At 44.9% G+C, this 23,237-nt stretch overlaps 2 protein-coding genes and 1 long non-coding RNA gene across 18 annotated transcripts in view; 2 read left to right on the top strand and 1 right to left on the bottom strand.

The window, feature by feature from the left end:
• Window positions 1-70: 70 nt before the first annotated feature.
• LOC121667477 (CARD- and ANK-domain containing inflammasome adapter protein-like) lies at window positions 71-10,426 on the top strand. 12 transcript variants are annotated; one of them, XM_042034138.1, is made up of 11 exons: window positions 86-709; window positions 2,728-2,820; window positions 3,335-3,696; window positions 3,836-4,485; window positions 6,244-6,349; window positions 6,608-6,754; window positions 6,941-7,001; window positions 7,122-7,288; window positions 7,369-7,479; window positions 7,836-7,947; window positions 8,308-10,426. In XM_042034138.1, the coding sequence occupies exons 1-11, from the start codon at window positions 466-468 to the stop codon at window positions 8,316-8,318; spliced, it is 2,064 nt and encodes a 687-aa protein (XP_041890072.1). In that variant the 5' UTR covers window positions 86-465; the 3' UTR covers window positions 8,319-10,426. The 12 variants fall into 12 exon arrangements, 11 of the variants coding, with proteins under 11 accessions (XP_041890069.1, XP_041890077.1, XP_041890076.1 ...); XM_042034147.1 differs by having other exon boundaries at window positions 92-709; window positions 2,699-2,820; window positions 3,335-3,383; window positions 3,650-3,696; window positions 7,836-10,426; XM_042034139.1 differs by lacking the exon at window positions 7,836-7,947 and having other exon boundaries at window positions 80-709; window positions 9,333-10,426.
• LOC121667479 overlaps window positions 7,975-23,237 on the bottom strand; it is a 19,376-nt gene continuing 4,113 nt past the window's right edge. Inside the window, exons 4-8 of one of the 5 annotated variants that reach the window (XR_006017075.1) lie at window positions 20,514-20,561; window positions 19,982-20,252; window positions 17,462-17,876; window positions 16,371-16,506; window positions 7,975-8,059 (exon numbers count right to left, since the gene is read on the bottom strand). This is a non-coding gene — a long non-coding RNA (uncharacterized LOC121667479). Of the gene's footprint in view, window positions 8,060-10,304; window positions 11,383-16,366; window positions 17,877-19,981; window positions 20,253-20,513; window positions 20,562-23,237 lie in introns of those variants that run through there. The other 4 variants (XR_006017073.1, XR_006017072.1, XR_006017074.1 and 1 more) reach the window with 4 other exon arrangements.
• Window positions 23,027-23,237, top strand: part of LOC121667476 — a 9,800-nt gene continuing 9,589 nt past the window's right edge. The window contains exon 1 of the mRNA XM_042034134.1: window positions 23,027-23,125. Coding sequence (XP_041890068.1) covers window positions 23,030-23,125 — 96 coding nt within the window. The 5' untranslated portion in view covers window positions 23,027-23,029. The remainder of the gene's footprint in view (window positions 23,126-23,237) is intronic.

Here is a 23,237-nt window from a genome sequence, read left to right as displayed (position 1 = left end):
TCCCAGTAAATCAATCAGAATTTAATTTTTCTGTTTCACACAGCAGGGGAAAAAAATTTTTTTTTTCAACTTGCAGTTAAGTTTTTTCTTGGGAAAAGCAATGTCTTCATCAGCTGCTCAGGATTGTTAGGAAAGAGGGTGGAGCCTTCCCAGGCTGCCATCCTCTGAACCATACCTGAGTATAAAGAGCAAAGGAGAACTGCAGCCAAGAAACTCTCAAAAGCTGCTCCAGAGGCTGCTGGGATTCCAAGACTGGGTTTATTCTTCCGCTGCTGGAACTTGCTGCTCCAAAGAGAAGAGGGAAGCTGGACCCAGCTAATTACGTTGGAGGATTAATTACAACTGCCATGGTCTCAATGTGAAACTGGATTGGATTTTTTTTTTTTTTTTAAACACAACTGAACAGGGTTTTCTCCTCCCCTCTTCTCTTTCATCTTTCCCTGCACACACACACACACAGTGGAGATGTTGCAAACAGCCTGCATGCGTCCTGAGCTCCTTGTCAACCAAAACATGAGCGAAAGTGAAATCTGTGGCTACAGCCCAGGCCAGGGGTCTCCACTGCCTGGAGAAACTGCCAGTCCCAAGAGCTGCTTCCAGCAGAGCCCATCGCTGCCAGATTCTGGATTAACTGAGCTGAACGTTGCGAGTCCCAAGATCTACCACCCTCCTCCTCCATGCAAACCTCCAGGGATGCCTGCTCCTGCTGGTAAGAGAAAAATCTTTATTCGCGTTTCCTGTTTTGTGCTTCTTTTGCCAGCTGATGAAGCCCAGTGACCTGGGGCTGCTTTAGTGGCCCAGCAGCAGCACAAACCAAGCTCAACCGTATCAGAGATGTTCAGCACATCCCCCTACTCAGGCTTGGCTGGATTTTGTTGTGTTCTGCTGCTGAGGTCAGAAATGGCTCTGGTTTCTAAAGGATGCCAAATATTCCATCATTTCTGTCCATCTCCAGCATTTTGCTGCTCGTTTGCGTTCTGAATTTCAAGTTTAGTTCTGAATTAACAGCTAGGTAATAGATGTGACCTTCTGAGTTATTAACATTGCAAAGTCACAGGAAAGTGTGTTTGGTGAATCAGTGCCTTTGCAGAGTTCTTCCATTCCTAGGATATATCTGATCCATCACTGGAAAATCTTCCCAGATAACAACATATCAGCAATCTTACTGGCTCATTATAAGCTTTTCAGAGAAACCTTTAAAATACTCTACAAAAGTAAATAATTCATTGTCCAAACACCAAACTAGAAAAAAAAGGAATCATTTCTAGAAAAGTCTGAGAAGCAAACTCTGCTTTTCGAGGTTTTAATTATTCAGTGATAGGTTAAACACTGAGAAGTGCCAGAAATCTTCAGCACAAAACAACAACCCCATCTCCATTCCAAAGGCACCATTTGCTGCTCGGGATTTCGCCTCCCTCCTGCTGGAGGGGTGTCAGCTCTCGTTGCCTGGAGCAGGGAAGGGAAACAAAATCACGCAACAAGAAACCACTTCTTGTGGGGCTGGTTCCCCTGCCAGGATTGCCTCCTCTCAGACATCCCAGGAGCTGCACCATTCCCATCTGCTGGGCTCCCCTCCGCAGGGCCCAGCCAGATCTCAGCAGCTGCTGCAGAGCACACGCAGGTTTTGGGCAGGAATATCGGTTCAGGCACCTCACGTTTTATTTACCAGCACCACGAGCTGCTGGCCCAATGCACCTTTTTCATTCAGGCTGTGTTGTTTAATCCTGAACTGTGTTTGATCACAAGAGCTGTTCTCATTCCTTCTGCCACGAGCTGCAGTGGGAACAGAAAGCTTCTCCCTGCTCCAGCATTGCTGCTGGATGACTCCTTGCTCTCAGGATCCCACGCTCTGGTTCCCAAAGCTCAGGCTTTCCTTGGAGCTGTGGCTTTCTCCACGGTCTGTTTTATTGGGAAAACCTTGGTCATAGGCATTAAATCTATAATTTTCTAATATTAATGGCTGCTTCTGAAAGCATTCTCTATAAGGGTTATTCCAAGTGGGGGCACACACGAGGCAGGGACGTGAACAACAGCGTTACATAAAAGATATTTCAAAAGCCAATGGATTTAAGCTCCTAATCTGGGCAAGTCTTTCAAGTTTGGGGATACAGGCACCAGATGCAAGGAGACCTAACACAAACAATCACAGAGCAGCTTGTTTTGACAAAGAGCAAGCCTGTTTGGACAATGAGGTATATGCTGAAATAACTGTTTCATTTCAGTGCAGAAAATCATTGTTTCCCTTTGAATCACAGCACAACCTCCAAACACACTGAGAGCCATGAGGGAAAGCCACTGGACAGAGCATCCCTATCTCAATTTTGAACAAATTCTGCTCCTTGTTGTTGCACTGATAACAAATTACCAAGCCACAGCACAGGAAACTGCAAAGGCAGATTTACCACAACACAGGAAAATCAGTAAGAGGGGCAGAGACCTAAACACTGCTGACACATTCCCCAAAAGCAAATCTGTGCTCTGTGGCACACAGGAAAACTGAGGAGGAATTCATTAAAGGAACTATTGAGCAGAGAGGAGGCCAGAGCCAAGGAACACGCAGGGAGACGTGGAAATCTCCCACGATTGATGATGAACGTTGGAATCCGAGCCCATTCCCCAGGCTGACCTCACCCTCCCACCCTTCTCCAACAGCTCAGAGAACTGTGTTACTCTCAGCATCGTGTTGTGACTTTTCCAGACTCTGAACTTAGCTCTGATCCCCCTCAGAAGCGCTACATGGGTGTGAGAGTGAAGATGCCGGTGCGGGAATTGCTGAGGAAAATCCGGCTCTCCAAAGGCCTGGATGCGGCTCACAGCAAGGTGAGGGCTCCCTGAGGCTGGGAAGGTTCCTCCCGGGGCTGCAACATCCTGGTGCCCACAGTCACACCCCACTGAGTGTTCTGGAGGGGTCACACCTGCAGCTGCTGCCTCTTCCAGCCACCAAATCAGTGCTTTCGATAAAAATGGAGAATAAACCAAATTTTAAACAGAATGAGGGCTGGGCTAGGAACAGTTCTGACAGTGACAGCAGGAACCCATCCATGCCATGGATGCTGTACATCATTCAGTCAAGCCAAAGATGGCTCAAAACCCAGTAAAAATATTGCAAAAACAGCCCAAGGAGCTGATAGACTCCCGGGCTGCTGTAAAGATCTTTATAATGCTGCCAAGAATTACCCACTCATGGAAATCTCTCCACCTGCAGCCCCTGCTGAGCAAAATCCATAGCACAGGAGGCAATTTCACTCTGTTCATGTTACAATATTTGCCACTGTTTCATCTTCTCTCGCGTGTAAGCATCTCACATTGAAGCTGGGTGGTTTTGTCTCCTCAGGAAGCCTCATCAGTGAAGATGGTAACCAAAGGATCCTCAGGAAAAACAGGTTTGGAAACGCCTCACTTGGTAACAGAGCCTCCTTTTCTAGTAGGATCATCACTGTGAGGTACCCAAAGAGCCAGACCACTTCTGTCCCATGGTCAGTGGTCCCTGCTGGGTCCCAGCTGTCCTTAAATTGCAGGAGGCCGGCCAGCTGTGCATCACCACCCTGTCTGGGTTATCTATGTCTTATCTGGGGCAGGACTGATGGGAATCTCTGCTCTGTGTGCCTCTCCTCAGCTCTGAGCAGCCCTTTTCTTCCTCTCTTTGCAGCAGAGAAGAGAAGAGCTCACCCTTATACAGAGAAACAGCTTAGACAGGTATGCAGAACACCTTGAACCCCGCTCTGCCAGGCTCCCGGGGCAGAATTCCTGTTCTATCACCGAGGGAGAACAGGACACTTCATGTCTGCCTCCCTCCCCCATCCTCCGCCCTCCCCGGCTCCTGTTGCTGTTTCAGAGCAAGCAGAGCGCTGGGCAAAGCCCCAAAGGCTTGGAGGACCTCGACATCCTGGTGGAGGTGCTGCAGGAGGATCTGAACAAGAGCCAGCTCAGGGAGGAGCCTCCGCCTCCCGTGCCATATGGGCTTTGGCAGGAATTCTCCACGGATCTGCAAAGCTCCCGGTGGCAAAGTGTGGCGAGCAAGGAGGCAGCTGGTGGCCTGCAGGGGAGACAGCGCAGCTCAGCAGGGCTGCACCAGGAGTCCTGCTTGAAGGATTTCCACCTCATCCTGCGGGCAGGGGCAGAGCCTTCCTTCCATGGTGAGCAGGGAAAAACCCACGGGTCCAGCTCGCCGGGAATGTTCTGCAGGACGGGCGAGAAAGGGAGCGGCTGGTGGATGCAGGATGCGCTCCCGAGCTCCCAGGAAGATTTCCCGAGGAATTCTCCATCCCAGGACACGCCTGCTCTCCTCAGCCCGGCAGAGATGCTGCTGGAAGCTCACAGGGGCTCTCCGGACACCGAGGGACATTCGAGGCTGACCCCAACCTCCTTCACACAGCAGGACCTCTCTGCCCTCTCCTTCTTCCAGTTCCAGCTGCACAGGGAGGAAAGTTTGCTGAGGAACATCCCGGCGGAAAAACTGCTCGCTCCCGATGAAAATGGCAACAGGTCCTCGATTCTTCTGTTGAAATACCTCGGTTTCTGCTCCCTGGGGACATCACTTTGCTCCGAGCTCACCTGCTGCCTGCAGCAAAAGCTTCTCTGCTCAAGGGGAAGCTCAAACTTGAATCAATAGATAGAATTTTAGGTGGATATTAAAAATATAAATACTCTGTATTTGCAGAAATATTCCTGAGCTACAGCTGATGTTAGGATAAATTCAGAGCATTAAAATATTAAGGATGAGAGGTATTTGTGGGGATTCACACGAAAATTAAAATCAAGCAAAATAAGTACTGGAAAAAGAAAAAAGATATGCAAAAAAAAAATCTTTTCCACGTTGCAGACACTCTCAGGGTAATTATTTGTATTATTAGCTGCTAATAAAAATGGATGGGAGGGTTACACAAAAAACTGCTCGTCTGGAGCACAGACTCCCGAAGAACTGGGAGTGGCTGTTCTGCTGGAAACGAAACAAAAGCAAAGGTTTTCCTGATCCCAGGACACCCCGGGATTGCCCTGGAATTGGGGTGCTTGTGGAGAAAATAGCCATTTATAAGAAATAAATTAAAATAGCTAATTAGTTTCTATGCAGTTCAGGTAGATTGGGATAGGTGGTATCAAATCAGATTGACAGAAATCATGGCATAGTTTATAAATTATCTGAATCTTGGGGAGAAAGAGATTAATTACAATTTTTAAAAATTGCTCCAAATTTAAAACATTGCTAACCCCACACAGGGACAACCAAGCACAGCACTGGCCTCTTCCCTAAAGCACCACGTTCCATTCAGAATAATGATTTTCAGTGCAATAATAAAATTAGGCTTCACTTTCCAGCGAGTAAACAACAAATAAGCCACCTATTTTCATATTTCCTGCAATTTTGTGAATAATATACAAAAAATTTCTCACACATGAATGAAATGAATCACAATTAAGAAATTCAGAAATTTCTACTCCCCTGTCCATGTAAAATTCACAGGCAAAAATTTCCTCACTCCTAAACTCACTTTTATAAAGATTCTGCACTCAAAACAACACTCAAAGGCAGGAGTACAAACTAAATAAGATCGTTCTGAATGGTGAACAGGGTCAAAAATCCGCTAAAAAAACCAAAAAAAAACCCAAAACCAGATCAAACAAACAAAAGACCCCAGACCCAGCAAGAAGTATCGGAGTTGTTCAGGCATATTTAAGGATATTTTGCTACAAGAGAAGGGAAGAGCAAATAAATAAGTATAACCAATGCCTGCATTAATTTTTCCTCCATGAGGAAAGGAAGACATGCCCAATTTTACAAGAAAAAAAATAAAATAAAAGAGCCTTTTTTGGGGTGAAGTTCAGTAGAAACACTTGCACTAATCTGAGTAGTTCAGTGAGACTGAACAGCCAGAGGAAATTGAGCTCTTCTCCTCCACAGGAGTCAACTCCAGTTTGGAAGTATTTCTTTTAAGAGCGAGTGTTTCCCTTAGTTTTTAGGGATCTTGCACCCTTTTCCCTGTTCAGAGATTGTTGGCAGCAAGGAATCACGGAGCAGCTGCTGGAGAGGAATGGGATAATAGCAAGAAATCCTGGCAGACAAAAGCAGCAACTATAGAGAGTAATAAACCCTTGAATATCCCAAGATTTCAGTATTTTCCAGCCTCAGTATTTGATGCTTTAAAATACACTCTCCCTGCTACTTTGGGGTATTTTAACCCCTCCTTTGGGGTATTTTAACCCCTCCTTTGTCTTCTGATTGTTCCCAACCAAGTTCTCTTGCAGGCTGCTGCACAAGGCTGTTGCCCAGGGAAGGAGGGCTCTGACTTTCGCCCTGGCACAGAGATTTGCATCCCTCAACAAGATCGACGAGAAGGATGCAGAGAAAAGGGTAGGGTGCTGATTTGCCAAGAAAAAAAGTCATTTTTTTATCACATGCAACCCTCTTTCAAACCCCAGCCAAACACCAAGCATCCTTCTGGTGGTGTCCTGGAAAAGAAGGGAAACAGGAATGGGGAGGGAATGATGGAGCACAAGTGGCAACAGAGCCCCAAAACCCCAACTCCCCATTTTGTTATCTAAACAACATTGTTGTTTTAAAACTGTTTGTGCCTTTCACTGCAACTTTCTGCCCTTCTTCCCTTCTCAGACTGCTTTGCATCTTGCTGCAGAAAAGAACCAGCACCTGATGGTGAGCGACCTGATCTCCCTGGGAGCCAGTGTCAATGTGCAGGACAGCTCTGGGAAAACTCCCCTCCACCTGTGTGCAGAGAACGGATACCTGAGAGTTCTGCAGGTGAATTGGGTGTTTATATCAGCCAAAAGTGGAGCAAAAGCAACAAATGCGTGTTCTGGTGTCTAAAATATCCCGGGGTTTTCCCTACAGCTCTGGTCTGATGGGGTTACAGAGGGATTTGGGGGAGGAAAAGGGTATTTTGGCACTGCCAAAGGTGAGGAATCACCTGGATATTGTTCATTTCAGGTCCTGAAAAGCTGCAAAGACAATGGGGTGTGTGTGGAAGTGGATCTGCCTGACCACTGTGGTAAGAGGCAAAGCTGAACCGCACAGGTGCTGGGTTTATCCTCCCGGATCTGTAAACACAGATCTACCGCAAGCAGGGGGCAGGCTCTGGCTTTGACCTTCCCGGGGGTGTTCCCCGCAGGTTTAACCCCCCTGCACTGCGCTGCTCTCGCCCACACCGTCCTGGTGACAGAATCCCACAGCACTGCCAGCGACACCGACCAGGGGAGGTTCCTCAGACTGCGGAAAGACCAAATCCTCGAGGGAATTCTCTGCCTGCTGCAGATGGGAGCAAAGCCTGAGCTGCAGGTGAGGCTCACAGCAGGCTCTCTACTCTGGCTTAAGTGTTCTTATCCTTGTGCAATCACAGGATTTGCTGTCATCTGCAGGTACTGAATTCATGTCCAATCTCCACCACCTGCCTAAAACTCGAGGAGAACACAGAGCTCATGTGTTTGCTTCAGACTCATAAACCCCAAGGACAAGATGTTCTTCAAGAGGTAACTATGGCTGCTTTACACAGGCAATGTCTGGCAGAGATTCCAGGATTATTTTCCAGGATTAAGCAAATATTCAGTGCTTTAAAAAAAAAAAAAAAAAAAAAAAAAAAAAAAGAGGTTACAGCTCTCTTATCTTTTCCAGGGTCTTTTTTGCCTCTGTCAGATAAGAGTTCCCACCAGAGTACATGTCATAAATGTAAGAATAGGATAAGATTTCAATTAGAAATACAGACTTGAAGCCCCATTTCAAGTCATTGAGTTTCTTCTAACAGGAGAGAAAACACAGCAGAGAAAAAAAAATCATTTCAATCCAGTTCAACTGGAAATTCACTGTTCTGGTCCCTTCACCTGTACAGAGCTACATCCTGCTGGATGCTCCCAGAGGAATACCCAGTGCCCCAGCAGCAGACAACTTACCTGAACCTTGCTCCATGGCATCCTCAGACCTCTTTGATGTCCTTCTCAAAGGTATTTTGTGGTAGGAAGTTGAGTTCAGGTAGCTGGAGGTTTTTCTGACTCAGCAGCTGTGATGGAGTGGCTCAACCCAGTCCCTTCCCTGCTCTGCCATCCCACAGCATCACTGAGGGTGGAAAAGAACCCAAAAATCATTGAGTCCAAACCTCCACAGCGTGGAGCTGGTGGAAAAGACACCCAGCACCTCACCAGAGCCTTTGGATTTACCCCAGAGGCCTGCCCACAATTTATTTTCCTTGCAAACCTCTGTTCTCATCCAAACCCAGGCAGAAAAGGGGGCAGTAAATCTGTGGCTTTAGGAGGAACACCTGGCCTGGGGATTGAGCTGAGATTTGCTGCTTTATTGCCTTCCAGGGAAATGCTGATAACTCACCTCACCTGCATCTCGTGGGCCACCTGCTGCAGGAGAATAACCAGAGGACAGGCAGTAAAATATAGAATATATTGCAGCTTGAACTGACTGCTGGAAAGATCTCATCTGGACCCAGAATTATAGAGCAAACCCATAAAGGGGGAAACCCTCAGTGCAGGTTGCACCAGGAATTCAGTGTTAGATGCTCCAGGTAGAATTAGATCTTCATTTTCTCACAAATTTGTGCTTCTCTGCTCAGGTCTGAGGTGTAGCTGCCCCACAGTCTGAAGCTCTGGCGATTTTTCATGCAGGTGTTCAGCCTAAGAGAAAGATTTTAACCATCCAAGACCCACTCTTGAGGGTTTTGGTCTCTACACTCCAAATTCAACATTCAGATAGACTGAAAAATCTCAGTCATTGTAAACAGGAGCTCTGGGAATTCAGAGCCTGATGAGTTATATTTAATATTTTCTGCAGTCTGGCTCTGATTTTGGCCAAGGCTGGAGTGGTCACACTTTAAGGCAGTCTCGGGGTGAAGTCCTTCCAAAATGAAACATCGTGCTGAGCATGTTTTTCTCAACAAAAATCAAGCTTTTTATTTATGCAATCAGAATTTTGCACCGATAGTGGATTGTAGGTGAAGTCCGGGACAGAGAATTTCAAACCAGGTCCTTTCTAACAGATCTAACAGAGGATTTTACATTTATAAAGGTAAAAACTTTATAACATTTGTATATATAATATAAAATTTATAAAATTTACAGAATTTAAATAGATAACAGCTTTTTAAGGATTATTTTTTACACAAAGCAGTTTTGCAAGTTGGGAGGGTAACAAGGAGCTGAAATTATCCTGTACTGCCAGAAAGCCAAGTTATTTGGTAGAATTACTACAAACTAGATAATTTTTTAAAAAAATTATTTCTTCCCAGACTTACTCTCATTTAATTTTAACTTCTGGTTGCGAGTTTGCTGGTTTCTATGAAACTTCCCTGTTTGCTACATAGGGAGCAATTCTACTTTTACAGAACCTAAAGCCAAAAACCAACTGATCCAGCAACCCCTCATGTGTCTCCTGTTGAGGAAAATGGGAGATTTTCCACGTGAAGCCACTGCAGGATCCAGTGTTAAGTACTCAGCATGTTTGGGGAATATTTTTAATGAACCCTTTGCATTTGCTTCTTGTAAAAAAAGGTATTTTCGTGTTATGGGGTTTCCTTAAGTGTTAAGCTCCAAGAGCTACGTTGCACAAGGTGAATTAACTTTGACTGAGAAGTGGCAGTGTTGAAGTTAATTCCAATGGGATTTGGGTCATATCCCATGATTCTGATGCCCTGCACAGCTAAATAGTTCTCTTTTGTATTTTTTCTTGTCTGAGTGAGACATAAGAATTCAAAATCTTTCAGTATTTCATTAAAAAATATATATCATTTGTTATTCTCATGATGAGTTGCGTATCTCATCCACCTCCTTCCATAACTTCCCCTCATGTTTTAACCATGTGAAGTCTCTTCTTTTTCCCTTTTTGTCCCAGGTTTTACAGATATTTTCCTCTCTGGTTATTTTTCTCTCTGTCCCCCCATCACCACTCATCCTTCTTTGTGTATGCCTTTTAACTCACATCTGTTCTCCCAGAACTTTTTATTCATTTCAAGACAATTAAGGAGGAACTTCTGGGTTAACTCAGCTTCCACTTGTGGGATCGAAGGGTTCAGATCCAACTCCTTATTTTCATTATAAACCGACCAAGAAATCCTACATCACGAGCATGAAGCAGAGTGTTGAACAGAGAGAAGAGCATCCACAAGCATTTGCAGGGGAAAAAACTGAATTTTCTCACAGGATTTCTTAAAAAAGCATAGAAAACTCTCATGTAAGAATACAACAATCAAGTTTTTTTAGTCATGCGAACCATTCAGGTGAAAAGACACTAAACTGATGGAGTATTAAACTATTCCTATCTATAGAATATAATATATTCATATATATTCAATATACTCAGAGATTAACTTGCTTCTAAAGTATATTCTACGACAGTTATCCAAGAATTGCATTGTTAGTAGGTGGCTTTACATCATTTCACTGCTCCTTCTTGGCAATAAATACATTATTTCATGCAGTACCTTGGTTTTTCTGTACTTTTCTATCCGTACTAAGCTCACAACAGAAGGGACATCATGCAAAAAAACACATTAAGCAGAGTTTAGAAGCTGAGGGTGTAAAGATTTTGTTGTTGGTTTGGTTTTTAAGATGACAGAAATCCTCCAGCATCCCCATTTCCCACCACTGATTCCAAAGGGAATTACAACACCCAAATTCCTGGCAGAGTCTCCCACTCTGGAGAGATCCAGCTGCTTCCCAACCCCGTCCCCCTAGCCTGGCACCTCACCCACAGCAGAAACCCAGCCCAAACCCTCTGTTTGGTTTTCAGCCCCCAAAGTGTGTCCTTGAAAGCCTGATTTGCTGCCCTGACCTTTGCATCAAATGCTCTTCCCCAAGGCTGCTGAGACAAGGTCTCACCTCCCAGAGCCCAAAACCCTCAGCTGAGGAGCACAGGGACTGCTGCCCACTAAAGCAGATAATGGCAGGCAGAGAACAATGCCGTGATTGTAAGTAAACCACAGGCAGGCAAAGAAAATAAATTATATTAAAAAAACCCAATTCCTTCCAGCAGACAAACAAAACAAATCCGATCTTTTAAGACGAAGAGCCAAGAAAAGAGCTGGAAGGGGGTTGGACACTGAAGAAAATAACCCACAGCCCTTTGGAGGATATTTTGAGAACACAGATCAACAGCTGCCACTCGGGAAGAAATGCTCACGTTTCCTCTGCACTGCCCTGCATCCCATTCCCATCCCTCCACCTCTCGCCCCACGTGCTGACAGCCAGGCTGGATTCCAAGCAGGGCTGCAGGAGCCAAGTTCCCGAGCCAGGGAGGAGGGAGAGGCCGAGCCCTTGGCAGGTTTGGATTCTTTCAGAGCAGTCTCACCCATGGAGTTTTATTTTTCCTGCTCTCTTTGTGGCTGGGGAAAGTTGGAAGGCGAAGGATCCGGTTTAAAGCCAGGCACGTTTCTGCAGCTGTGGGGAGCAGAGCAGATGGAATAAATTTGGAGGAGGGAGTCCCACTAACTGAAAGCTGAGTGTGCCAGGCACTTCCAGGAGGGAGCACAGTGGGGAGAGGCAGGGAAAGGAAAAAGGGGGGCAGAACTGGACATGGACAGCAGAGCTCTCGTGTCCCACATCGTCCCAGGCACAAACACAAGCCAGCAGCTGCAGGTCACTTTTGAGCCTCATCCTGCTCACTTCATCAATGTTTACCCCAAATTTTCACTTGTTCTGAGGACAAACATTCAGTTTAACACCTGGCAGCTGCAGGATGTGCCCTAAAGAATTCCTTCCGTCTTGACAACAAGCGGGCTGTCACTCCAGCCATCCCTACGTATTTATATCCACCTTGAGTGGCCCAGTTTTGGGGGTCACTTGGCTTAGCAGCAGGATTTTGGTGGATAAAACCTCATGTCCCAGGTATAAAACCCCAAGAAAATGTTCCCCAGTTGCCCCAGGCAACTGCTCTGCTCCGTACTTGGCCATAGAAGCTGCTACACCCATGAGAATCCTGTCTGGGTAGGTCCCAGCTCTTAATTATCTCTAATTTTTATCTCTATCCATCAGCAACAGCCCCAGAAGTTTACAGAAGTCTTGGGTTTTTTTGAGCATAACAAGCTCTGCAAGCACACACTGAGAGGTGTGTGGGGTGATAAGCACACGCAGAAATCCCCACACCACGACTGCAGAAAACAGAATAAACACCCAGCTCAGGCCTGAAGGAAATCACCCAGCAGGAACTAACACAAAAACCTCGTGCCAGATTTGAAATATTAAGTTTGGTTTGCTTTGTTTTAAATGAAACCCCCTGGATCCCTTTGCTACTGATGAGTAACCAGTTTTTGAATCTTCCACAATTATTTCTAGAAAGGCATTCGCAGCTAATTGTGTGCTAGAGGGAGAGGAACACACACCAACCTGCCTTCAAAGCTCCACACAGAGGCCAAAAGGATTTTCACCCTCACAATCCCTGAGACTTGAAGCATTTTAGAAGCACAGCCCCCTTAAAACTCCAGGTTTAATTTCCTTCAGCAGCTCTTTCTGCTCCTTCCCCAAAGGTTCTGTAGGACTAAAAGGTGTTTTTTTGCAGCTCTGCTGAGGCTGCGATGAAATCACATTTTAATTAAGCAAGAAAGGGCCGCCTGCTAGAGAGGCTCTAGGAAACACCAGCGAGCACAAATTCATCTGCCAGGGCTTTAGGCTGGCCAGGTCCTGCTCTCATTTCCCCGTGCTCCCAGGGGTGCATGTTTTGACTCCCAGCTAACGTGACCTTTCGTTTCGCTGGAATCATTACTCACACACTACAGCAATCCCTGCTCTGATATTTAAAACTGATAAGCTTCTGCAGAACCCAGGGGTTCTTGGAGTTCACAACCAAGCTGCTGTTTGCTGAGGTGAAGCACACACCGTGCAACTCCATCCTGGTGACATTTACCTTGTCATAGAGGTTATTCCAACAGGGCTGTTTATTTTCTTTGCTCACAGCAGGGTATTTATTTCCACTTGTCTGTTAAAACCCAAAAACCTCAGCTTCATACCCTCGCTGATTAAATAAACTTTGGGGTTTAACTTCCCCACGTTGCCTCCTCCCCTAGAATCAAAGCTGCAGACAAAATTTATATTTTAACCCATCAATCAATCCCGTTGCAAAAATACAACTACAAAGCCCAAGTGAAAATAAACAACTTCCAGGCGCTGTGTTGTCCTTGGGATTTGAATAAATTCTGAGCTCTCTTTGGCCTCCATCCTCATTTGTTTAAATTTAAATTGTGATTCAGCTGGCTTTTCAGAATTATCTCAGAATAACCAGCCTTTGGGGTTGTTTTTTTGTTTTTCAACACAGAAATCCAGTCCCAAGTACCAGAAGTCCTGTACCCATTTGATCCCCCAAAACCCAACATTATCCTTTCTGGGGAATCATGGGAATAAACAAGAAAAGCAATAAACAGTAGGAGAAAAAGGAGAACTAGACAATAGAAAAATATGGACGAGGAAGGAAAATAAAAAGAGAATCTGCCACTTTCAGAGCCCCAGTTCATGGGTGGTTGTTGCTCTGGAGGTGACAAATGACCCTGCACAGCCACAGGGTGTGCTGGCACATGCTTGGATTTTATGTGGTGCAGTTCAAGATAAGCTGCACATTTCAGAGTCCTGAGTCCTCTGAGAGTTCATTGTGGGCAATTCCTGCAAAAGTCACCCCAAGGCCCTTGGCTTTGTCCCAAAAGTCACAGCCCAGCCTTTCCCTGGAAGCCTTACATATTATTTCAGCATTTATACAACTTCTCTTCATGTGATTGTGAACCAAGGGTTATCTAAATACAGCAGAGCCAAAACCTGCTGTAAATAACAGCTGGAGAGTAAAGTTTATGTGGGAAAGCAATTAATACTTTATAAAAATAGGTTCATCAAATACTTGTAGGTCAACATAATCCACTTGTGGCTCCTTTAGAAGTTTCTCAGCTATGAAATTTTACAGAGAAATAAGATCAAAATATGGCTTGACTGACTTGCTAACCACAGGTCAGTACCTACTTATTCAGATATCATGTAATTAAAATAAATAATCTCAAACCCTGATGCCCAGGAAGAAAAATAGTTAAAAATAGCTTAAAACAGCTAAAAAATAGCACAAATCTGCTGTGGCACAGACTGAAAACAGCAGTGATTAAGTCCAGCAAGGGGAGAAACAAGAGAACTCCAAACCAAAATAATTATATGACTTTAAAAACTCCTGTTAAAAACGTCAGGGATTATTTCACATGCTCCAGAGCAGCAAGAGGCTGGTTTTGCTTTGCTCTTTTCAGGAGCTGCTTGAGATGGTGTGAAATTTCTGTGCTTAATAATAATAACGTGAATTTAGATGCTATTTACTCAAGAGCCTGCTCATTTTATTTGAAAACCGAATAGAAAACTTGAATTTTTTAGTCTTCCCCTCTTTCTCTTGTCCCTTTGCTTGGACTGAAAAGCAAAAGCAGGCAATGACTGAAGTTAGCTAAGCCTGGGAGAGTGACTCAGGCATAAATTCTTGGGCTTGATTAGTCACCAAATGCTTTATGGGGCTGTTAAATTCCCCTCCCTGCCAGGAAAGCCCAGCCTGGCACACGGGACAGCGTTGGCGATCAGTTCTGCGGAAACTGGAAGTCCTACATCTGCTTATCAGCCAGGAATCACCAGCCTGGGGCTCAGATTTTATCACAAGGCATTTGTTTATTTTTTTATTTATTTATTCTGGGCCCATCACCGCTGGACACTGATTTGCGTGGCAAACAGCAGATAAATGACTCTGAAACACTTCCTAGATGAAGGAAAGCTGCTAATTGCCTTTGTTGTTCCCTGCCTACAAAACTTAATCCCTCAGGGAATCTCTGGGGTCATTTCCACATCGCATTCCTAAAAGCTGAACTCTGCCAGACCCAGGGCTGGGAGGTTCGCCCAACCTAATCTTCACTGGATAAAAATAAATAATAAAAGATTAAAAAATTCCGCGCACCAGAACCTGCGGCCCTGCTGTGGATTCCTTTCCTAAAGGAGCGGGAGCGCTGCTGCTGGGTGCGCTCTGAGGCTGAGCCTGCAGGGGACAGGGGATGGGCAGGAGCACAGGCAGCTCCTGCATTCCAGCCTGGTCCAGGAATCCTCTGCGCAGGATTTCTCCAAAGGGGGCAGCTCCAGGCACGCTCAGGGAATGCGAACCCAGCCAAGGAGGGAGTTTGGGCACTTGCAGCTGCGGCAGCCACGCAGCGGGGATGGTTTGGGCTGCAATTTAGAGCGCAGGCAATTCGGATGGAAGCAAATCCTACTTTGAGAGCCGAATTTTAGTGGATGTTCTGTTGCACGGCCTTTGGCTGAGGACTCCAGGCTTTCCTGTGTGTAAAAAGCAACTGATCCCTTCACTGGAACATCAGAGATTTGTCCAAGGAGCAACAATTTCTGGCAATTTCTGCACATTGCCAGCTGAATCACAATCCTAACTTTTGCAAACAGATAAATAAATATCTCCTCTCTCTGAAAACCTCTCTCTTCTGTTTTTCTCCCAGACTGCCCCTCAAAATAAATCAAAATACGCAAACCACTCACTTCTTGCGTCCCTAGAAAGTCCACCCAGCTGCAGGTCCTTGAATAAGCAGTTGTGTGAAGGAACTTTAAGAAAAATGTGCATTTATTCGTGCCACAGAAGGTACGAGCAGATGGGGAAAGCCATCCAGAAATGCTGTGGAATATTTGATTATAAATTCCTCCACGAGAAAACAGAAGCCTGTGCTGGATGTGGAACATCTCCAGCATGGCACAGGCGGGCAGGGGCTGCGATATCTGCTCTGGGTTACAAGGGCAAGGGCTCGGCAGTGCCATCCGTGTGAAATGTGGCATCAATCCCCTCCTCCTCCATCCTGCAGGGAGCCAGGCTGCCCTCTGCTGTGGGAATAACGCTGGGCTGCAGCAGCCCTGCCCACGTTTGTCACCTCCAAAATCCCTAGAGATCTTCAAAAGCAGGTCCGTGAATTGCATTCTAGATATTGAAAACCAGAGGGGGCAATCCAGCCGTGGATAATTACATTTTTTTAATGGTAAATTCCAAAAAGACACCAATTTCTCAAGAGCTTTTGGCTTTGGGCTGCGCAGTTTAGGATGAGCCTATCCCCAATCCACAACCCAGCTGATCCCACACCAGCTGATGATCCCTTGTGGTAAAATGAGGATTTGTGGACTCTCCAAACCCAGGGTTGCTGCAGGGACCCTGAAACTTCAGCTCACACAGGAGCAAACTGTAATCACAAATCAGCGCCCCCCTGGCCTTATTCCATATGAATATTCCCTGGATTGGGCAGAGAACAGCCCTGCTCTGTGACCTGTGGGGCTCAAATAACTCCCATAAATATTTCACACCAATCTTTTAACTCTCCCTGGCCATGAAATATTCAGCAGGAAAGGAAAGCTCTCCTGGTGCCTCTCTGTTACTTACCCACCTTTGGTGGTTCAAGCTGCTCAGTGCAATAAATCCATGGCCCTTTTCCTCCTCTTCTTCTCTCTTTTTCCAACCTTGCCAGGCATCAGCGGGGAAACACACCTTCAAAATCATGAGGAATGCCAGAGAGGGATTCACTGCAAAAGAAGAGAACAGAGGCTGCCAATTTGTCCAGCAGGTATTTGTGGATCATTTACCAGAGATTATTTGCTTCTCAGTCACATATTCCTCAATAAAAACGAAATCGGGCTTGAATTTTGCTACAATAATTCTTAGATAATCAACTAGGCTTGCTAAAATTCATATTGTAACAGGTAAGAAAGCTCAAAAAACAAATGTAGAGCACTGGATTTTATTGTCGGAGTTCCTTTGTGCACTGTGTAATTAATATTGAAATTGGGGAATATTTTGAAGCAGGATGCATTTAACTGATTTATGAGATAAATACACTGCACTATTTAAACTGGAAACACAGCCATTCATCTCCACAGCAAACTGCTTTGCAGAAGAAAAACTGACAGGAATTTTTTGCTGTTCAAAGGCTTTTTCTGCCCCGGAGGGAACCACACCGCGGTGCCGTGTCCGCCGGGGACGTTCCGGTCGGAAGGGGCAGCGCTGCCCTCCCACCGCTGCCTGCCCTGCCCCGTGGACTTCTTCAACCCCAGGCCTGGCCAAAAATCCTGTCTCCCCTGTGGCTCCGAGGCAGCACAGCCTGCAGAAGGGCAGCAGACCTGTGTGTGCCTCGGGAAAGGGCAGCTGTTCCAGGTACAGGAGAAATTCACATTGAGCCACCAGGAGAAATTCGCATTTTGGTCATTCTTGCCTTCGCTGTCTCTCTTTATCTCATTGCCAACCACAAAAAACCACAGGGAGAGGGATGGCAACAGCAGATTCGCAAATATTCTGAGTTTCTCAGGGTTATATCAATCCTCCCCTTCACTGGAAGGTTTAGGGTGCTGTCTGGACATCAAAGCTGCAGGTTCCTAAACAAATCCTTGTTCTAATTTCCAGCCTCGTGACGCTCTCTGCACCTGCCCCCCGGGGTTCAGGAGGTCTGGGAGGGATGGAAGCCTCTGTGTCAGACAATCCTACCCCGTGTGCCGGGACTCAGCCTCCCGGAACCAGGAGGGGCAGTGCTTGACCAAGAGGGGATGGGTTCGCTACTGCTCCGAGAAGGTATTTCCATTTTTGTGTTTGTTAAATCCCAAAACTGGGCCGAAAACGCCCCGAAAAGCAAAATTCCCAAGCTCTTCCTTCACAGGGCACAGCCAGCATGGAAATCAAGAGTTATTCGTGTTTGCACAGGAGTTTTTGCCTCTTCTTCAGCTTGAGGACATTCCTGTACTGCCCTGTTATTCCTTCCTCTTCTCCCGCAGGTCTGTGCTGTCCCCAGCGATTTCCAAGGCTATGACAAAGTTCTTGGCCTCTGCATTTGTCACTCTGACAGCCTGGAGAGGGTGTGCAACGCTCAGTGTAGAAGGCAGCAAAAAAACACCCTGCAGCTCACCTGTGCAGAGAGAAAAGCTCAGCTTTTCATCACTCACAGCAATGGGAGCAAGGTGAAAAAACCTGTGGCTATTTCCACCATCTCCCTACTTTTGTCAGGCTCTGACCCTCATTCCCTCTTGCTCAGAAAAATTATAGAATGCAACAAACAAAACCCCCCAAACGTTATTCTATTACACACACAAAGCACTTTTAAATTATATTTCATCCATTAAAAGAATTCAGGTGAAAAAAATCTGAATTATTTTTCTCTTAGACTGCTGTTTTCTTAGAAGGTTTGAGGATGGTTCTACCAAGACCAAATTTCTCTTTGGAAGATGTCTGTGCTGCAGGACAAGGCCAACAAACCCATCCAGCACACGTCGTGGAGATGAGCGGTGAGGGAAAGAACAGCAGCAGCTGGGGCATTCTTGGGGTGTTAAATGGGGTTTGCACACAAAAAGCCTTTCCACGATGTTTAAAACACAAATAACAAGAGATCTCCATGTTCATATCCTGAGAACAGCAATAGGACTTCAGCACTACACACAAAATTTATCCTGCTCAATCCCAGAGCATCCATTTGAAATTTGTGTATTTCCAGCAGCACAGGAAAGGGCAAATATTCAGGGATTTCCTTCCTAAATTACAATAAAAAGAGCTGGAGAATCCCTTTGCCTGGCAAAGGAATCCCTTCTCAAGTCCTTCACCTGCACAGATATTTTTCTTGGGATTTAGAATTTAATGTGCTTTCACCAAGTAAAATTCAAAGTAGTTAAAAATTTTTCCCTCAGAATTCCAGATTTGGGCCAAAAAGCACAATTTGCACAGCCAGGAAATTTAATACCAGCATTAGGAAAGACTCCTTTGCCCCTGTGCTCTTTGCACAGGTTCATTGACTCGAGCCAGGTTAAACCAGTAGCTGCATCAAACGAACCCTAAAGGCTTTGAGCAAGGCCCAAACATTTTAAAAACTGCCCTAGAATGAGAAGAATGTGCTAAAAATGATCCCATTTGAGTTTAGAGCTTGCAAGTCGTGCTTGGGGGCTTTGGGGAGCAGATACTGTACAAGGAAAAGCAAAATTCAAAGCAAAATTCATGCTCAAAACCAGAAATGACCAAATTTTTTTTATACCCCTCCAGAGAAAGGATTTTTAGGGGTGTATAATCCTGACCCTCAACTACTTCATGACCTCATCATGCTGAATGAGGCTTCATCTCTTCATAAAAAGAATCCTCCTTCAGCAGCAGCTCCAGGTAAGTTCTCCTGCAAAGCCCCTAAATTTGTATTTAATAGAGAGAGATTCTAATAATTAATTGTGCTTTGTGATGTGCACGCAGCCCCCACCACCGCCCTGGAGGGCGCCTGCAGGGAGCACCACGAAATTCCCTCAGCAAATAACAACCACTTATTAAAATAAACAGAATTCAATACATCCATCCTGCTCCTGAGGTCCTGCTGGGGCTTTTTCTGCTCGCATTCCTTGTTTTGGGCAGCCCTGGGATTATTCTGGAATTCTCTGTTTCTCTCTTTTCACGCTGTCTGGACAGCAAACCCAGCTCTGGACATTAAATTTACATATATATATATATATGTGAATTTAATATATATGTATATATATTAATATTTTTTATATATATATGGGTGTGCGTATTTATACTTACAGTTAGAAATTCCTGTTTATATTTCTATCTCCTGAGGGTGTTGTGTGCTCTCACAGATCCCTCTGGCCACGAGGAGTGCAGGGAGCCCCGGCAACAAAGCCTGAGCCCCCCCAACTCCACATCCCAGCCCACATTTCTTGGCATCCTCAATCCCACCACCTGCATCAGTGGCAATGTGACCCTCGTGTTCGTTGTCTCCAGGGAGCATTTCCCAGTTTATGATGTGTAAGTACATTTAAGAACAAAAAAGAACTCAGCTAATGCGTTTTTAGTTCAACAAAGAGAAATTCTTCACCTTTTTCCAACATGGAATTGAAAGGAAACATGAGGAGGAACAGTAAAATTCTCATTATTAAACATAATTCAATGTATTTTTCACTGTGCACAGTAGGAAACAGCATTTAAGTCATTAAGAAATTCACATTTACTTATCAAAATAGGCAAAAATAAACTTGTACTTACTGTTCCTGATGTCTTGGCAATGCTGTTTCTGACCTAGAAGGGCTCTCAGTAACTATTTTTTGCCCTGGTAAATAAAAATTCCCGCTCCTTAGGGTTAATTGCTGTGTTTGTTTGGGGGATAGGTGGTTGGAGCAGCCCAAAACAAAGCTGAGTGAGGAAATACTGGAGCTGTAGGGACATTTCAGTGCCTGAACTCCCACTGATGCTCCTTCATTTACTGGTGTGACGAGCAACAGCTCTGAATTTATAAATGTCCACCCTAATCATGAGCCTGTAAGAAAAAATAATTAAAATTAAAAAGGCAATGACGAGAAATTTTGTACTTTTCCGTCCTAGAAACAACCTGTACAACACAAACGCTGCATTTGACTGGGGAGATTTCCGAAGCCTCAGGGAAGAAATCAGAGAAACCTCACAGAAATTCCTCTTGTTCCTTTTCCAGTTCCAGGCCCCCGGCACTTACGTGCTCCGGCTGAGCAGCAACCGGCACAAGAGAATGGTTTGCACCCAGAAATCCTTCATTTTTACTTACTTGGCAAAGCATTTCGTGCTCCAGGTGTAAGTTTGGAAGCACAGGGAGCTGTAAAAATAACAGTGAACATCTTTTTAGAGTGCAGAAATAAATACGAGTTTATTTCTGTGAGGGGAAAATGGCACAATTCCTGCAAAGTTTGAATTCTGTAAGAGAAAAAAAATGTATTTAAATCATCATGAAGATGAAATTAGATGCACTGACACGTGCCTGGCCTCTCTGTCCTGTCCTGCAGTACCTCAGGGTGATGCCAGCGGGGGGACAGTGCTATGAGGAAGGGCCCTTCTTCCCCAGCATTCCCAGGTTCGCTGTCCAGGTGGGAATTGCCAGGAAAAGGGAGCTGCTCCTCAGCCCTGACTGGGCAGCGATCGCTGGGGTGACCACTGGACTTGTCCTGGTGCTGGCAGCCTGCCTGGCACTGGCAGTAAGTACAGGTTACACAGAAGCTTTTAGAGAATGTGATAAGATTTGTGATCAGCTCACAGTTTATGTGTTCCCTTAAAGCTGAAAAGCAGAATAAATTGTAGCCCAGCCCCATGTTTTCTAATGGGGTAAAATTCATCCCTGTGAACGGATCCCATTAAAGCCCCTATAGATACATATCTATAACCCCAATATGCATCCCATCAAAACCTGGTTCATAAACCTCTCAAAGACAGTCAAGGTATGGATGAATTTCATTCTTATTTTCTGATTCATCAATGAGAGAACAATTTATTTCTTCAAGTGTCTGACCAAAACTGCCTCAAAATAAAGAGAACATAAATAAGTACTGCTTTTACTAAAAAAACCTGTCAGAAATGAATAAATTTCTTCAACTTTTATTCACGTGACATTCAGGTTTGCTCTCCTAATTCACACAAAAGTGACCACAACACAGCTGAGATCAGAATCAAACCCAAGCTGGTCCTTCAGACTGTAAAACCCAAAAAAGTCATTCATTTTCAGCTTTAGCAATTTGGAATTCAGCAGGATTTTTTTTTTCCTACAACCAGACTCCTGAGGTAATGATAGAAAATGTGATTTATTCACCCAGCAGATGCAAAGAACAGATAATTACACTTCCTTCCCCTTGGTTTCAGCTGGGATCACTAATTCTTCTGGTTAAGAACAAATGAATGATTTTTAATAATTAGAAACCAGACTCTCAAGGTCTTTGCCCCACAGGTGATGATGGATCCCGGCTGTTGAGTGAATCACGTTAATGGGAGATGTAAAAATAAAGAAAGGAACTGATTGGTTTCATTTTGTGGTGTCTTGCAGCTCCTGTGCCAGGGACTGGGCTGGGCACAGAGGGGCAGCCCCCGCCCTGCGTTCCGAAGGCAGCAGCTCACGTACAGCCTGGACAGATATTCTTCCAAAACTCCAGCTGTTTTTGCCATTAAAAAACATCACCCCTCGCTGCAGCACAAGGCTGGGAACTCCTGCAGCGCTGCTGGCACAGGTCAGGCAACAAAAACCCCCAAAAACCCGGTGGTTCTGCACAGAATGGAACCAAAACTCGGTGTCCAGCACTCTGCAAAGGCTGCTGCGTTCAGGGATTGACAGGCATTTGTACTCTTGTACTCAGAAATGAATGAAACATTTGTACTCAGAAACCAGCCTCAAAATTAAGAAAGGAAAATTCCTCTTGCAGCCTGTTTCCTGAGGAGAGGGGATGCTTGGGAGCCTGAAGGACAAATAGACCTCGAGGCCTTTAACACCAATGTTTTCTTTGAACTTCTGCTGAGGCAGTCCCAGTCTGTGACCACCACGCTGGGCCACTTCAAAGAAGAGGTAAATCATTATTTGGGGCTGCTTTTTATGTAGAAAAGCCTAAAACCAAGCAATTGTGTCTGTCCCCCTTGTTTTATCAACCCCTGACTATGAGGTAGATGCTTTATTTCAGCTTTCAGCTGTTTAGAAGATGATAAATGAATCTATCCTCATTTTATTAAGCATTTTCTTTATACCCTGCACAAGTGGGAAGAGGAGTGACCTTAAGGCAAAATATTTTGGTTCTCTTAGAATTTTTCTCTTGGTACTGAACTGATATAATTTTTGGAAAGTGACTTCAGCTTCCAGCTTCAATTTTCTATCTGTAAAATAAAAAAAAAAAAAAGTGGATTTTCTACACTGGAAAGCTGCAGGTTAAACTGAGGAGAGATTAATAAATGAATACATGGGTATGTTATTCGAATTTTATAGTAAATATCTAAATTTTGCTGCTGAAATCGATAGGAGAGCATTTCACAGCCCAAAAATGAATCCACCCGTGGCACTCCTGTAACTCCAAGTGGGGCTTTAAGGACAGCAGAGGGAGCTGGATCACAGCAACAGATAAATAATGGGGAGAAATCATCATTCCCCAGTCTGAGCCAAGCTGGAATTGATGCGTTTGTACCAAAAATTGACCCCAGTTTGGGGTTTATTACATAAAAAAGGAAAACTTCACCAGCTCCAAATTATCCCTTCACTCCTAACGTCATTTTTATTTTCATTTTGCACCTCAGGTAAAAATTCTGTATCACAGGGTAATGAATGAAATATCCTCGCTGAAAAACCTTTGGATAAAGGCTCTGAGCATCCCAGGAACTGGGCAGGATGATGAGAGCACAGTGGCAAAACAGCAGGTAGAGCTCAGCTCAGCAATATTTATAAATGAAACAAATTGAATTTATACATGGAGTAACAAACGGAATTTATACATGGGGTAACAAACTGAATTTATACATGGGGTAACAA

The sequence above is a fragment of the Corvus kubaryi genome, unplaced genomic scaffold (genome assembly GCF_017639235.1).
Source record: "Corvus kubaryi isolate FWS band 111438036 unplaced genomic scaffold, C.kubaryi_AGA036_p1.0 37367, whole genome shotgun sequence".
Classification (NCBI taxonomy): Eukaryota; Metazoa; Chordata; class Aves; order Passeriformes; family Corvidae; genus Corvus; species Corvus kubaryi.
This window is presented reverse-complemented; position numbering and strand designations above follow the sequence as displayed.

What these genes read in the sequence shown, in the direction of transcription:
- LOC121667477 (XM_042034135.1), top strand. Translation starts at nt 466, where the DNA reads ATGTTGCAAACAGCCTGCATGCGTCCTGAGCTCCTTGTCAACCAAAAC. An exon ending in CAGAGAAACAGCTTAGACAG is followed by an intron (nt 3,697 to 3,835) that starts GTATGCAGAACA and finishes TTGCTGTTTCAG; the next exon opens with AGCAAGCAGAGCGCTGGGCA. An exon ending in GGATCTGCCTGACCACTGTG is followed by an intron (nt 7,002 to 7,121) that starts GTAAGAGGCAAA and finishes TGTTCCCCGCAG; the next exon opens with GTTTAACCCCCCTGCACTGC.